At 44.4% G+C, this 16810-nt stretch overlaps 1 protein-coding gene across 3 annotated transcripts in view; it reads right to left on the minus strand.

Moving 5' to 3' along the window:
* Positions 1 to 3204: 3204 nt before the first annotated feature.
* Positions 3205 to 16810, minus strand: part of CCDC13 (coiled-coil domain containing 13) — a 29152-nt gene continuing 15546 nt past the window's right edge. For all 3 annotated transcript variants that reach the window (XM_051768360.1, XM_051768359.1, XM_051768358.1), the window contains exons 10-16: positions 15230 to 15421; positions 14319 to 14434; positions 12354 to 12437; positions 11421 to 11549; positions 8955 to 9109; positions 5812 to 5926; positions 3205 to 5600 (exon numbers count right to left, since the gene is read on the minus strand). In XM_051768360.1, the coding sequence (XP_051624320.1) occupies positions 5441 to 5600; positions 5812 to 5926; positions 8955 to 9109; positions 11421 to 11549; positions 12354 to 12437; positions 14319 to 14434; positions 15230 to 15421 (951 nt within the window). In that variant the 3' untranslated portion in view covers positions 3205 to 5440. The remainder of the gene's footprint in view (positions 5601 to 5811; positions 5927 to 8954; positions 9110 to 11420; positions 11550 to 12353; positions 12438 to 14318; positions 14435 to 15229; positions 15422 to 16810) is intronic.

Genomic DNA, 16810 nt, shown 5'->3' on the forward strand with positions numbered 1-16810 from the left:
GAAGTAATTAAAAGATCGGTGCAGATAAGCACGGGGACACAATTCCTCACGCTCCCTCTGCCTGCGGCAGGCAGGGAAGGGTTTATGGCCACATCCAGGAGCCTCAGCAGGAGGGAAAAATCGTGTCTCTGGATGCAGAGGGACATCGGCTCCCTGCGGTGTGGGGTGATACAGGGAGGACGCGAGGAAAGGGGCACCGGGGACTGACAGATCTATGTCACCCCTCTGGCTCCCAAACGCGCTCAACCCCCATCCCAATCCATGAAGAAGAGAAAAACACAACCCAAATCCTTTTTTTTCGGAGTGTTTGCTCTGTCGGGGGCACAACGAGCCCGTTGTGTGGCCGCGGGGATGGAGGGGGGGATCTCGGATTCGTGGATGTGAGGGATTCCAGGAGGGCTCCCGACTCACAGCCCCATCGTGCTGCTCTCATTGGGCATCCACGGAGTTTCAGGCCAATGATAAATTTAAATTATTTTTTTTTTTAAACCCAAGTAACTTTTGATCTTGCTTGATCCAAAATGCAGCACCGGTGAAGGGCTGGGCAGAACTTTTTTATAAGGCTTTGGGAACTGCAGTGTTAAAAATCATTCAGCTTTAATTTGTACATATTTTTAAAAAAATTAACCGACCCCCCTCTTGATTTTTAATGTAATGATTTATTTTTAATGTAACCAGCCTGTCTCCCTCAGCACAGGTGACACCTCTGTTTTACTGCCTCAGTGTTTACAGCTTTGAGATGCTTTAAATGGTATTTTTTCAAACATTGGGTGGGTTGCTGGAAGTTGTGGCACAGGACCTGAGGCCAAGCCACTCTTTAGTGCCCGAGAAAGTGAGTGGGAAGGTGGTGGAGGGGGTTCAAGGAAAAGTGCTTGGCTCTGTCCCAGTGAGGCATGGCATGAGCTGGAGATGTTAATGGGGACACCAAACGAACCTCCTGGCTGCTGGAACAGATCTTTGGATGGGAAGGAGAGAGGGTTTTAATCATAAAATCCTAGAATGGTTTAGGTTGGAAGGAACATTAAAGTTCCTGTAGCTCCAATCCCTCCTGCCATGGGCAGGGACACCTTCCACTGGCCTTGGACACTTCCAGGGATGGGGCAGCCACAGCTTCTCTGGGCAACCTGTGCCAGCACCTCACCACCCTCAGAGGGAAGAATTCCTTCCTAATATCTCATCTAATCCTGCCTTCTTTCAGTTTAAAGCCATTTTGTCCCATCACTCCATGTCCTTGTCAAAAGTCCCTCTCCTGCTCTCTTGTTGGTCCAACATGGATTGTTTTCTACTGCCTTAAGTTGTTCCATTGAGTTCCTCACACAAACATGTCACTGGGAACGTGTCAACCCCACCAGGACCTCAGCAGGCATCTTCCTGCCAGCAGGATGGCTCAGGAGAAAGAAATGTGTCCCCCACCCCCTCATCCAAGGTCCCTCTCAGGACCCCTCCCAGCACCCCCAGAATGGCTCTGCCCATCCCTCGTGGCCCACATCAACTCCATCAGTGGTCCCAGGACCTCCTGCCACCCCAGGGAAGGACTCTGAAGGAGGCTCCCACCACCTCCTCCCACCCAGCATCAGGTCAACCCTGACTGCCTTCAGCTCCTCTCCTCACAATCCCCTTCCATTTCCCCAAAAAAATGCCCCAGTTAGGTCAATGCCAGGCTGGAGTGACCCCCCATCCCTTGCTGCCACAGTGCATCCCACAGACCACTCTTCTCCCTGACAAATGAGCTGCTCTGAGCCCAGGGCTGTGGATGGTTTGGGAGCTGTAAGTGGACACTCCAGGGACTCAGGTGGCATTTGTGGAGTGAGGCCACCCTGTCCCATGGGAGCAGCCATCTGGGAGCTGGGCTGGGAGGGGAGAGGATGAAGGGAGAAACCCAATACCCCTCTTGGCTCAGCCATGGCTTAATTTAGAGCACAGGGGCTCTGCTCTTTTTCCATTTAAAGCTGAACCTCATTCTTTTTGTCCTCCATGGGATGAGGGCCCTGTGGCTTGCAGGGCAGTAGCAGCTGCTGGCTGGGGCTGTGGAGGGGTTGGCAAAGCATCTTCCAGCTCAGTTCCCCTTTGCACACCAGCTTCCTTCCCATTTCACCCACATGAGGGACCGAAATCTGTCTCCTCCTCACACCTCTGTCCTGCTCTGGAGCCTTAGGAACGAGCCATCCACAAGTCAGGGCTCTAAACTGGAGCTGTTACAGTGGGATCAGCTTTGTCCCACCAGCTGATCCTCTGCCCCTTGTCCAAGTGGATCCCAGGGCAGGGAGAGCTCTCCTGTGTCAATACAGCTATATTTAACCACCCTGATGCAACTTAATTCACATTACAGCCACTTTGGAGAGCTCTTTACAGGTAAACACCTGGCACAGGCCCAGAGGAAAACGATGACAATTCATCAAAGATCATCTATTCCCAGGGGTTCAGCTGTTCTTTAAAATGGGATGCATCCATCAGGCACTTCATAGCTGATTTATGGGAATGCTCTGCCCAGCTCCAGGGCAGGATAAAACCTCCAAGTGCTTGGAGGACTCATATTTGGAGTTAAAAGGTGGCCAGATCCTAACAAGGAGTGTCCACAGCCAAATATTTGCAGCAAAATTAAGCTTAACTGTATCCACCAGCCCGTGCCAGGGGTGTCACCTCCAGCCTGTCACCACCTTCAGCTACAGTGAGAGACTGAAAAAACTCAGAGCTTATCAAAAAGCTGCCTGTGACACAACTTTTCACTGGATGAAGGTTGTCCCAGCGAGGAAAAGCTGGGGACTCACACTGCTTTTATCCAAGAGAGGGTTAACAATGGCTGGCTGAGAACTGAAGCCAGAGAGATCCAGATGAGAATGGAAGCACGGGATTTTAACGGGAGGAAAAAGAAACACTCAAACTTCCAAGGAAAGCAGGGGGTTGTGGGGGGTTTCATATAAAGCCCAGCTACATCCCTAAAAGAATTGTAGCTCAAACAGCACATCCAGTGTGCCAGAGAGATCCCAGGATTGAGGACCAGCACCAGGGGGTTTTCCAGGCAGGGAAAGAATATTTTCACTGATTTTGTTCTCTGAGTGACGGGTTGGGATACATGGGGCTGCTGCTGCTTCCAAAGTCTGCCAGGGTTTCTTATATTCAGCAACAAAATGACATGTGCTGCAAAGAAAATGGGTCTCATACCTTGAAAGCTGTGAACCAGTTGCTGCAAGAGTCAGCACGGGGAGAATTCAAAGGCAGGCCACTCTGTGGAAGTGCAGAGGGAATTTATTTCAAAATGAAGGTGAAAAGTGAGAAGCCCTGGACAATCTGGGCTGTGTTCAGCCCTCCCCACTACATGATGGTAGATTGCACATTTCCATGAGAAACAGCTACTTACAGGTACAGGCTCTCTAAATAAACTGGTTTATAGTGGTTTAATTCCTTGTCAAGGCTCTGTGTGTGCATGTGTGCAGAGGAAAAAAAAGGGAAAATGGTTCTGAGCAACCCCAAACAAGCATATGTTTAAAGAAATGAGTGTTGCAGCACTTGAAAAAAAGGTCTGCAGCGTGTGCTGGCGAGCCATATGTGTTCTGTAACATCCCAGTTCCTTCCCTGTGCTCCATGGGCTGATTCAGAGCCATTGTACTGGAGAGTGGTTTGATTCCCACTGCTTCACTGGGACAGGAGACAAGGAAGGAAGGCAGATTGCTCTGCTCCACTGCTGGGAAAATATTATGGATTCACACTCCATGTAAGGATTACACACTCCTGTGTAAGCGAAATCAGAATCTCCAGCTGCCCGGATTTAGCACAGCACAGTCTCCACAACCCTGCCCTGGCTCAGGCAGCTTTTCAAGGGGATCTGCCCACTCCTGCAGGTCCTTAAAATATCTGCCAGAGGTGGGATGATTTCTTCCCCTTCACATAATCATCAGGATGGAGCTGAACAGGAACAAAGCACAGCTCACTTGGATGAAACTGTGCCTCTTTCTCTCTCTCTCAACCCAGGATTTATTCCTCAAGTTGTCCAGGGACGATCACAGGTTGCAAGATGCTTTATCCTCTGATGCAGCTGGCAGGGTGAGGAAGGAAAATGTGGCAATGAAGTGTTTTGGTCCTGCTTTTTGCAAGAGAGGCACCTGACAGCTTTGCTGAGCTATAGGGCAGTGTTGGGGGAGTAGGGTAGGGCTGGGAAGTACAGAGAGTAACTCCCAGGAGCTGAGTTTAAACTCAGCTCCGTGACTTCCTCCATCAGGGACTCCATGAGCTGTCTGAAAAGAGACATCTTTGAATCTAAGCAGGAAAAAAAGGCAGGGACAACACACCTGGAGTGAGTCCTGCTCTGCACTTTTTCACTCTGCACAAGGGGAGTCAGGATGAGATCCCTGTGCTGGGGAAGGGAGCACAGGGGGTGGGAGTTTTTCTCCACGAAAATCCACTTTGCCCTGGTGGTGTTGTCTGGGTTTAAAGCCTCACAAACTTCAGGCTCAGAGAAAGAGGCTGACAAAGCAAAGCAGAAAAAGAAGAGCTTTCAAGACTTTCAGCTGAGAAACAAAAGCAGCACTATACAAAAATGACTGGCTCTCCATTTGCCTGGAATCCCCAAGGCTGCTCTCCCTGGCAGGATGCATGTTAATGCCTTATTAGCTTGCACTCCGTGTTCTCACTGTGCTGCAGGAGAGAAGGACAGAGCTGGCAGGGCTGGCAGCACCCCCAGAAGTCCCAGCACTGCTGCAGTGAGGACTTGCCTGTGTTTTGTGGCATTTCTTCCCAGAGAGAACAAGATCTGCCTGATGGATGAATGCAGAGACCCAGAAATAGGGAATTCATAACCTGGATGGTGAATTTGGTGTGGAATGGGCTGAGTTTAAGGTAGGTCTGACTCATTGCAGGGGTGATCTGCACAGTGTAGCTTTTCAGTGGAAACTCCACTGAGTTTCAGAAACCTCTTCAAGCAAAGAAACAGGCTGGAATGGTGAGTGGAGCCACCCCAAAATTCACTTGCAGACATTCACAGGCCAGGCTAACCCTGTCCCTCAGCACTAAAGTGCTGCAGAAAGCCTGAGACAGACAGGTATCAGGGTGCTGATAAAAACAGAACTCAGTTTGTTCCAAGGAAGGGGGCTGGACTAACTTTTGTACAGCAAATTCCTTCCTGAGCTGATAAAGGCACATTGAATATTCCCTCTCAGGGAACATTGTGTTGAAACCAGAGAGGTTTTGCCCAAAATCCCACTGAGGATTTGCAGCTTTCTAAGTGCACCAACTCCAGCCTGTGCAGCCCTGCTTGCCAACTCACAGACAGAATCTGCTGACACATGAAACCTCTACTTTTTGTATTTCATCTCTGTTTCTCATCCTCTCCTGTAAATGCTGAAGATCTGAGGTTGCAAAACTACACTGCCACTGCTCCAATTCCCAGGCACGATGCCTGGGCTCTCTCCTTGCTCTGCAGCCCAAAGAACTCGGGATTTCTCCCTTAACTCTTCTCCTGTTTCTGCTGCTCAATGGCCTGTAAAAAGATTTTCTTCACTTGCTCCATTGTGTCTTGATACAGTTTCAAATCTTCCTCTTTCTTTCTCACAGTCGATTCCAAAGCAGCCTGCAGAGCTTCGTTCTCAGCCAGCTGGGTCACAAGCCTAGGAGGAAACAAAGGGAAAACTTTCCTGTGAGCTGTGGAGCTCCAAAGCAAATCAAAACAGCTCTTCTGTTTTGGGGAAGAGACTCTTCAACACGAGATCTCTGGTGATTTTTTTGTGACAGGCGTGAGAAAGAGCAGAGTTAATGCTTGTTCCCTCCCTTTTTGAGGTGGGAAAGGGTAAACACAGCTTGGAGAGAGGGAAAACTCACCTCATGTTCAGCTCCTCTCCCTGTGATTCCAGGGGCAGCTGGGACAGGGGGAATGCAGGGAGCTCCTTCCTGTCACTCACATTTAAGGGGAGTCTTGAGTGACCCACAGACTGGACTGCAGAATTAATCACAAAATAGAGTTTTAGTAAAACAAGCAATTGTTTTTAATGAGTAAATCCCAAGAAACAGTGAACAAATACTAAGGAATTCATTAAATTCTACGTATATCCATGATAATACTGTAAATATATAGGACAGACTTTTATTTTAGTCTCCTTTCAGCAAAATAAAAACATGATGAATTTGCATTTCAGGGCTAAATGCAGTAATACAGGTGCCTACATGTGTAGAGAGGAGAACAACTAATCCATAATATTAAAGCGAGAGGGAAATAATTAATCCATAATATTTAAAGTGACCAAAACAATAAGTGACAAGGAACAGCTGAAAAGGATTATTTTGATGTTAACCTTGTAATTGTGTTTCAGATGCTGACAACTGTTGCTTCCTGAGTGTCTGTGACAACGTTTGCACGTGGTACATTTTGAAACAGCTTTTGTAAAGCACTTTGACCCTCAGCATAAACACAACAAGTTAAATGTGTGCTTCAAACTAAGGTTCTAAATTTGTTTAGGATTGTCCACCCCAAAGATGCAGCTCCTGTTGTTTCAAGGGGACACAGAAACTTTTTTCAGGGTTATAGAGAAAATATAATTCAAAAAATATGATTCAAAATTTACTACTGGGACTGGAGAAGCCAAAACAGTGTGATTCTACTGTACATTGCAACTGCTGTTTTGTGCTTGTGTGGCTGGTTTGGTGCACTGCTGTATCACTTTTCTGAATTCACATCCCTCAGAACATCAAATCTCTTCAAATAAGTAAGTTTGGTATTAGAGCACTAAATGTGGAATATCTAAAAGGAGCTGGTTGGAAACTCCTGAGCTCTGACAAAAACAAAGCAGAAGAAAAGGTTGTGCTGTGTAACCAAGAAATGCTTTTGATCTTGGGGCTGTGTTTTGCAGGGCTGAGGAAAACCTGCTGTTACTTACCTGTCCTCCTCTGGGATAATTCTTTGATAATTTGGAATTTGGATAAGACAGGTAAAAAAACCCCAAACATGGAAAATGAAAAGCCTGAATAATTTTAAAACACAACTGGGTTGTTTCTACCTACTTAGCATCATTATCTACTTTCCTTGAACTGGAGAGACTAGAAACATTAGATTAGCAATTAGATCAGCTCTCCCTAATTTGGCACTTTCAGAAAGAAAAGAAACTGTGATGTTAATTAGCAGGTTTTCTAGTCTCTATTTTATATTCAAGCTTTTCATTTCTTCTTATTTCCTCAACTCTCTGCCATGAAAGCATTCAGATAACCCCCATGCTCTTCTGAAGAGGTGAATTACAGACTTGCAGACTCAGTTTTTGTACAAACTCCAGAAAGTTTTGGCACATCACAAGGGGCTGAGCTCTCATCAAAGCAGGGTAGTGAAGCAGATTGTTACCCACTCATCTTATGGATTTAGAGAGGATTTCTTATTAGTCTTACTGCCAATCCTTTTCTACTTTTGCTTTTAGTCCTTAAGCAGAGAAGATTAATGAACTAAATATTTAGTGAGAGGGAATCTGTCACGCTGCTAAGAGCTGCTGCTTCCTCTGGCTGTGAAATGCCAACCACCAGAGGTGAATTACCTTATTACAGCACAACAACCTGACCAAAATGGCTCAGGACCTCAAAGTTTATCTCTTTATCTCTTGGAGGTTGAAAGGAAAAATATACACGGAGCACACGTATGATGACAGAACAACACATCAACCCTTCACCGGGTTGTACAAAAGTCTGAGCACTCAAAAACTCAGTTAAATTCTCCAAAAGACAGCACCAAAATGCTCCTATGCTGTTTAATCAGGAAAAAGTGTATCACTGAGAGCTGTATTCCCACAAATCTCTCCTGGCTACTACCAGTCCCTACACACACCCTGATTTCTTCCTCTGGGGCATCTGCAGGGCTCCAAAGCCTCTCACCTCCAAATCCTCCTGGGAATCACAAAGGGTATCCCATGATATGAGTTCTGTGAGGCCCAGCACTGCTCTCTTACCAAGAGGAATGTCCTGGATCCAAGAGGCCACAGCACTTTGTTTTTAGACCCTTGGTTTCTGTGGGGATCTAAGTTTTTCTGCTCTCAGGCTCTCAGTTAATACAGGTAAGGTAACTCTAAAAAAATTAGTGCTCACAGGAAAACACGTGAGAATGAGTCAGTGTGGCCTGGAACTCTTTCTAAGGGCACAACAATCCTGCTCTAAGGAGTGTTTTACAGAGAGGAGTTGGTGTGAAGCACTTACTCAGTCCTCATTCAGGATAAAGGCTGTGGTCCCTCTGGTCACCCTAACTCAGCCTGACACCACCCCAACATTTGCCCAATTGAAATTCCCCTTCCTGCTGTTCATCTCCTGGCATTTAAAGCTTTTTTACTTCATGAAAATAGACATTAAAAGGCAAACCACTGGAAAAGTTTCCTTAAGAATATGTGCCATTTTATTGGTTTAGACACTTTACAGAATCAGAGTCCTTAAGCAATAAAAGGACCTGATCAGGGAAATAAAAATTTTAACATCCACCATGAATTCTTCTCCTTTAACTATGCCAGTGAGGCTTTCATATTTATAGCAGGAGATTATCACATTCACGGGATAATAAATTACACCAGATCTAATTACTTCATCACCAGGACTAGTTTTTCATGGGCACTGACAGGCCTTAAATTGGGATGCGTCCTTTAATCCTGCTCTTAACCTTCAGCTGGATCCCGCAGGCAGAAGAGCAAAGGGAGCACAGAAGTGGTTGTGGGGGCAACACAGAGCAGGAGCAAGTCTTTTTTGTTTTTTTTTTATCTGGAGGCTGTCACCCCACGTTGCAAAAATCCTGTTCCCACTTAAATCTGTTGCAAAACCCCTCCTGAATTAAGAGGGGCTGGGATTTTCCCTCCTGTGTTGTTCCACTGGATCTGGGCAGGTCCCAGGCACCACGTGCAAGGTCAGGCCCTTGTCTGGGTTTGACAGATGGAGCCCAAATGTTGTTCCTGTCTGCTAACACAGAGGTGAAATGGGGGGCAGAGCTGTGGCTGAGTGTTCCACCTCACCTGTTCCGCTCCTCAGGGGTGGTTTCTGTCCTGTTGTGTTTTTCCCTGGATCCGTTTGCAGCTTTTCAAGCTCCTGTTCCAAAACGACACTTTGCCACTGCTGTCTCTGAAGCCTCTTCTCAGCTTCCCAGACTTTATTGCTGCTTTCCTCCACCCTGACAGGCAAAAAAAAAAAAAAAAAAAAAAAAAAAAAGGGAGTTCAGTTTATTTATGTCGAGTCTATGTCAAATCAGTCCTGGTGCTGAATCCTGCTTCATGCTGCAAAGCTCCCAACAGAGGGAAAAGGGTTTTCCATGCATCCCAAAGGCAGAAATCCCAGTGAAATTGTTTCATATGACATCTTCCAAACATGCAAAACAGAATTAAATGATGTGTACAGTTAGAAATAACGTGTTTGTAATTGGAGCTTGCTTAGATCCCATAGATCCCTTAACTTTTGTGAGTTCACCACTGGGATGAGCGGGAAAGCTGTGGATCGCTGAGGAGGGATCTTTCAGTACAGGAATAACAAACAGCATTTTTTTTAAGCACTCTGGGAAAATCTGGAAGGAAAACAGTTTATAGAAGCACTGTGCAGCATTTAGCTGGTTTGTGTCAGTTATCTGCAGGGAAGAAAAGGAATTTGATGTCGCTTTTAATAAACTTGGCCGTGGAAGGGAGTGAGTGGAAAAGAAACGGATGGTTCACTGTGCAGAGCAGCACAGGGGAGCAAACTGCCTCTATTCACCCCACACATGTTAGAAAATTAACTGCAGGAGTCTAATGTGCACCCACAGACACAGTCACTGTGGGGCAGTGACTGATAGCAAATGCTTTAAAGGAGTTTAAAGTTGGAGAGAAACACAAATTGCCTCACTGCAACGTGCAGAATAAAAGAATTCCCTTCCTGAGCCCACGGGGGATGCTGATTACTCTCTGAACCAAGAGATTTGATTAGTTTATTTCACTCCCAGCTGACATAACTAAAAAGAAAAAAATAAATATTACAACTCTAATAAAATTATATCACTGTCTTAAAAATCCAGCTCCGGGCAGGACTCGACCTCCTGTGGAAGTGAATTCCCAGGCTGGGGACGTGCCACGAGATGTTTTATTTCTCTCAGTGGCTCTGAATTCACTAAACTTTCATCTGACCAGGTGCTCCTATAGCATCCACATTAGACGAAAAGAGGAGGAAAAATGACAAGATTACTTGTTTTTTTAATTACATAATTTGCCAACGTGAATAACTTAAGCCAAAACGCTGTAGAAAAATCCCACTTTTCACCCTCCTCTGTGCTCTTCTCTTGATTTCAGTATTGTCTGTGTTACCTGAGCTTTGTTACACTCCAAAAGAGGAGGGAAAAGGAGGAATGCCTGATTTATTTGGTTATTTTTTACATATATTGATGTTGAAATCTGACTGGGTGCTATATTATCCAAGAGTTATTGCACACAGTCTCACAAAATTTATGTTACCTGCTTGATAAATGTGTGATAACTGTGGAACTGCTGAATCATCAGTCTATGATGCATTTTACTGTGCATTTCATCAGCTCTCTTCTTCCTTATCCCACAGTGGTGCTGGCCCCATCTCACCCATCACACCTGCATCCTTATATCTGATTGCAAAGCTCCGTTAAAGTCACTGGGCTTACAAACATGAAAAAGATTTTCCCACCATGTATTTGCAGGATTTGGCCCTTAAAAGCATCTTTTCTAAGGTTCTTAAAAAAATATATGTATTTTTTTCTGTGATTAATCACACAGGGTAAAAGTTAGACAAGTGAGAATGATGACCATTGTCAAATAAAGCAAGTAAGCAAACTGTGCTTATTGTATTAACAAACACACAGACAAAAATATGCTTCCTATTTTAGGATACAGATTTGGGAATCAAAATAACACACATTCCCTAACTGGGGGGGCAAAAAAAAAAAAAAATAGCAGTAGCTGAAAGGTGTCCAAAGAGAAAAGACTTTGCTTCCCTTGTCCACCTAAAACATAGCTGGCTTTTAACATCATCTTACATCAAACTAAATAATAGAAAATGAAATTTCAAATAAAAATCAATGCTATGCTTCAGTTAAACCAGAAGAAATTAATTTAGGAAAGTATACAGTGAAACTTAAAAAGAATGGGAGAAGCTTTGGAACATAAGTCAGATTACAACTATAATTACAGTATTTACTACTGATGAATAATGTTGCTGCCTAAATAATTCCATGAATGTATAAATACAGGAATGCTAGTTTTATCTTGGTGCAGCAAGCTTGAAGATGGCTCTGTTTTTTTCTGCCCTTTGTTCTAAAAGGATAATAAAAGAAATGAATCATCAGCCAGGCAGGGAAAATTGAGCAGAAAAAAAAAAAGTAAAAGCCCCTATTTAAGGAAAGGATCCCATTGTACCCATGTGCTGTATGTTAGAGACTCTGAGTGTTCCCAAATCACAGGATCCCACAAAGGACAGGCAGGATCAGGCTCTACCTTTTCTGCAGCACAGTCATCAGTGCCAGGAACGTGTCCCTCTCCACCTCAGCAGCCTGGCACAGAGCCCCGTGCTCCGGGAGCTGTGTCTGCAGCACCTTCCTCTCTGGAATGTCGGTGCCAGGGAGCCTGAAAGCAGCACAAGCACAGAGAGGCTGTTTCCCATTCCAGAAATGAAAGACAAGGAACAAAGGCAGGATTTGAAAGCCATATCCAAATACACTTGTCTGAAGGTTCAGCCAGAAGGCAGAGCCAGGCTCGCTACCCCCCACCCCCCCAGCAGCAATGTCTGGACTATAATAAATAGAACAGAGAAATATTTGGAAATAAAGCCCCTGTGAGTTTCATTAGAAAGGGGTTTCCAGGATGCTTCCCCTTCTCATCACCCCCAAAAACCAAACTTCCACCTCTGATCAACTCATTATCCCTGACTCTCCTCCCACTGCTCCTGCCAAAGAGGATTCTATCTCCAAAGTGCTACACTCAGCTATTAAATGCCCTGCTATTGATTTTCTCCCTCTGAAAGGCTTCAGGCAGCACTACTACAATGGCTGTTCTTGTGCCCAACATGTGATGAAAGGAAAGGGCAGTTTTCCCATGTATCCCATTATTATGCACTTCATTACTTCTCTGACCTCTCTGCATTCAGGGGTATCTCCTTCAGAATAAAAAGCAAGAGAAATCTTGGTGGTTGGGAGTAAAAATGGGGGAAAAAAAATGGATTTATGTGGTGTCAAATCAGCAATCAATTAAAAAATTAAGATAGCAAGAAGATGTTAGAGCCTGTGCCAAAGCTCTTGGGCAGTATCAGGTAGGAAGGATGGTAAAAGGAGCTCCTTCTTCCAGAAACAAGGCAGAAAAGGACAAGGTTTGCCAGCAGCTTGTGGCGTGTGGTGGGACACCTCTTGCTGAAGATGAAGTTCATATCCTTACCCTCCAGGTGGGATGTCATCCCTTAGAAGGCAAGGCCTCGTGGCTGCTGATTCCACAAGTGTGTGGCCCATACTGGACACTGTGCTGAGGGGAGAAAAGCTTTGTCAGGCAGTATTCCAAGAACTCCTGTCATTTCCCAATGTCTGTGGTTATTCCCACCTTGTAGGGAAGAGCACTCCCAGCTCTCACCTTCACCCAGGTGACTGTGCCCCTCTGATTGTGTTTTTATGTCACCTACTTCCACAACCAGATGAACTCCTGCTCTGCAACAAGGTCCACAACTTGCATTTCCAAATGCCCTTTAAAAATACACTTTTCTGAACCCTCCTGCTCTGTGAAAACCCTCATGAAGATGTGTCAGAGTCAACTGATCACACTGGAGTATCACTTCCACTCTGGATGAGTTTTATACCCAATGATATGTGTGTTTGGGACATCAAATTTTGGTGTGTGCTTGTTTTCTCAGTATGAGCTCAGCTGCCTAAAGGCAAGTCCCTGTAGGCTTAGCCCAGGTTTCCTTGTCTTTAGGCTGCAGCTAACAAGAGGATAAAGCCTTAATATTGAGGAAAAGGCAGAGTTGCCTCCTAGGCTAGGAGTGGTTAATCCTAAAATCAAATTGATAATGACAGACTTGGCCCAGTCTAAAAATGCAGATTTTTTTACTTCACCCTCTCCGAGGGGCTTCAGCTCCTATTTATAGCATTTTTCATTTCATCTTTCCTGATAGGAAAAGATGATTTACTCCAGTAAAACAGAATAGAGAGTTCATCAGCATATTAAAGTTAATGGAAGGAGTGAGCCTTGCTGACCAAGTTATTAAGAGCTCTCACAGCTTTCAGGATCATTCATTGCCCACCTGACATGTCAGCTCTTTCCATGGCAGGGCCTTTAGCCACGTCCACAGGCAATAATTTATGCACTGCACTTAGTGGCTTCTGCAAAGCCATTACCCAACCTCCTTTTCCTGCTTACCATCAGCAAACATATGAAGTAAAAAAAAAAAAAAAGAAGGGATAAAATATAGGTTTGCTCCATCAGAGCCCAACAACTTCAGCAGAGTTAGAAGTGGGAGGATAAAGGCAGTCGAATGGTACAACAATGGAGATGCAGAAACTTTCAAATTAAGGATGTTTGAATAGAATTCTTCTTGAATTTTATAGTAATATTCCTCTAGACTCAGGGATACAGCTGACAATTTTAAAGCCAAATTCAGGGTCTAAAATAACATGACAGAGACAAAATCAGTTGCAACTTGATGAAAAATTTCCTCCATTCCCCTAAGACCAGTCTCAAATCCCCATTGTCAATTAGACCATGAACTCTTTAGCAACAAACCCAGCACTTTAATAGGAAAGGATATAACTTGCTTTGATATCTTTACACAGCCAGAGTGACCCAGAGTTACATCAGTGTAAACAAAAATCAGATTTATTGCTGTTTTAAGATTAGTGTAATTTACACAGTCCTCAACCAAGCTTTAAAAAGGGGGTTTGTTAAGAACAAATGATGTGGTGTGTTTTCAACATTGCTGCATGTAAATTCTACTCAAAGTGTATTTATTGATTTAAATAGTGCACCAGTGATTTAGTGCTTACCTAAAATGGCATTTTGTTTTAATTCACCACCCTGCTCACAGAAGTCTCCTCATTAGAAGCCCTGCTTCTCATAAGAGAAAAAGACTCCCAGGCACTTAAGCTGACCACATAAACATTATCTGAGCTGGAGAGAAGGAATTAGCTGCACTACCATCATGCCAAATCTAGTAATGTCTGCAAGTCTGTATATCCTTCTCTGTTCCAGGACAAAAGTCCAAGAGATAATGTGATTAGAGATTCCCATATACTGTAAACAGGCTGCTACAGCTGCTGGCACAAAGCACTTGTGGTTTCATAAAACTGCCTGGGAAAACCAGACTGCTGAATTACTCCCAACAAATTTAAACGTTGACATTTGGGGTCTTCTTACCGGGCAGAGTCAGTCCTTGCAACCTCACTGCTGCCTGGTGCCAGAGGTGCCTCAGAGTGCTCAGAAGGTGGTGTATCAGCAGCTCCTGAACCCTCCCCTTGATGGGCAGATTCCTTCTGTTAATGTTGGAGCAGGTTATAAAACCAATTACACAGTTCAAAGGCAAATAGCTGCATCAATGCCTAATCAGCAGCCTATAATTATTGCTAAAAGCATGCCAGGGCTTTTGATTTACAGGACCTCCTCAGAAGCTTTTCTTTCATTTCTATCCATTGCAGGATGAAAACAGAGCAAGAGTCAGTAAAGAAAAGTGCAGTTCCCCATGAAATCAGGGTGCACAGTGGCACTGGAGAACCCACAGTGTGGCACCACCACTGCCAGCACAGCTGGTTTGTGTCCCTAACCCAGGGTTTATCCTGTGTTCAGTGTTCCAGTCCCCATTACTGAGGTATTTGGCAGATTCACAATCTCACCATAAAACCCTATGAGTGTTTTAGATCACTGGGAATTGGATGCCTAAGTATTAATAAAACCTGACTGTAGGATCAGCAGCCTGCTGATGTTGGTTTAACATATTTGTTTGCTTCCTCCTTTCAGCAGCCAAGGATTGTGAACACTGAGAACTCCCCACTGGAGCCCCAGCCCTTGCTGTCAGCCAAGTGACAGTCTTGACATGGAGCCACTTGTGGATGGGATTGATATTTCTATGTTTTCTTGCTCCTTAAACAACTTGAAGAAAAGTTATGTACTAACAGGAAAGAAACTGAGGAGTTACAAAAGAGGATTCCTGCTTTATTATTCCACCAGGAGAGACTGTCAGTAGGACTGTCTCGAGGTAGCACCTCAGACAACAAGGATCTAGATCTAAAATGATGACACAGGGTGCTTTTCTGGTTCATTTGTTCTCCTACCTGAAGTGTGAGTTTCCCAATTGCCTCTTCCATCTTTTTAACCTTTGCCACCAGCTCCCTGAGGTGCTCTATGAGGCAGCTTTGTTCCTCAGTCTCATTGTTCAACATCTGCCCTATTTTCCAAGACTCCTTGTTTTCATCCTCCTTCTGGCTCAGGTCCTTTAAGATCTCCTGCATTTGCTTCTGCTGGCTCTGATAAAATAGAAACGACGAGTGAGATCTTGGTTTTGTACACCATGATTATTTACATCATCCAAACAAATCTCCATTTAGGAATGGTAGGACAAGCTCCTGCCCTGCCAAACCCATTCCTTGGTGGGAGCACACTGGTTTCACCAGTGCTGTTCTAGGAGTTTGATTCAATTTGCAGCTCATTGATTCAGTAGCAGCTTTGCTACTCAGTGTAACAGAAAACAGAGCAAGCCTTGGACAAAGGTGAATTAATTTTTCATAAACTGGATGAAAATCAAGATTTCAATGTGCTTTTTGTGAAATTAGCCCATGATCAGACTGTGTGACAGTGACATTAAAAGATGAGGGTACTGTGAGGTGACAGCTATGAGTTCAGGCAGCTTCACCAGTGAGTTTTGGAGGTTTTCTTTCACACTGACAAATCTAATACCTGTCAGACAGTTTGTTCTGTCAGGCCAACAAACTGCAAGGAAAGTACAGGGATAAAACAGATCAACCATCCCTTCCCAAATAAACTTGCATCTTTCTGCAATAATTTTAGTGATAATGCTCAGATCTGGCAAAAATTATAACTGTTATTTGGCTCTTCTAACCTGCTGCTCAGCACCCAAACTCCTCACAGTGCCTGGTGTGAGAAGGGTGAATTCCTGCTCAGTTATAAACATGCCTTAGCTAAAATCTGTGCACAGAAGCAAGGAAATCCAAGTGGTTTGAAACTGGTGAGGAGCTGGATCAGGAAACACAGAACTAACCCTGCTAAGAACTGGCATAATCTCTAATATATATATATATATATTTACTATTTTAATTAGGGAAGGCTATTTAGAACCATGGCAGGACTAAAGAACCCTGCAATACCATGACAGCAGTCATTTATTTCTTTTTCAGCACCTTAAGTCTGCTGAAACTCTTGGTTTTGAAGGGGCCAAGCCCTCTCAGCTTTATCTGCTGCCAGTGAATGTGCACATGGTTTAGAACTCATGTGTGGTTTTGGCTGTTTAACACAGTAAATGAAAGCTGTGGTACAAACAAAGGAAATCTTGCAAAACTGCAGGCATTCTAAAGAAAAAAATAATCTACCAATGGAGCTGAAAGTAGAACAGACAATACAGTCCATCTCCATGGGTCAGGAATGAAGTTCTTCCTCTACCTACAAGACAAATCCTATTTCAATCCTTCTGCAAAATGTTTCTTCCAATCCTTGCAGCTTTGACTGCAACTGTCACACCTGGTGCTGTCTTGCAGCCTTTACATGACCTGACCCAAAATGCAGAAGGGCTTTAGCTGACTAGGAAACCTCTGGCTGTCACAGCTGGATTCATCAGGCTCCTGTATCCCCCAAGGTTGTCTGTGTCACTGAATGACATCATGTTTCACCACTTACAGAAA

This window comes from Manacus candei, unplaced genomic scaffold (genome assembly GCF_025592945.1).
Source record: "Manacus candei isolate 608988 ecotype Guabito, Panama unplaced genomic scaffold, ASM2559294v1 h1tg000094l, whole genome shotgun sequence".
NCBI classification, from domain to species: Eukaryota; Metazoa; Chordata; class Aves; order Passeriformes; family Pipridae; genus Manacus; species Manacus candei.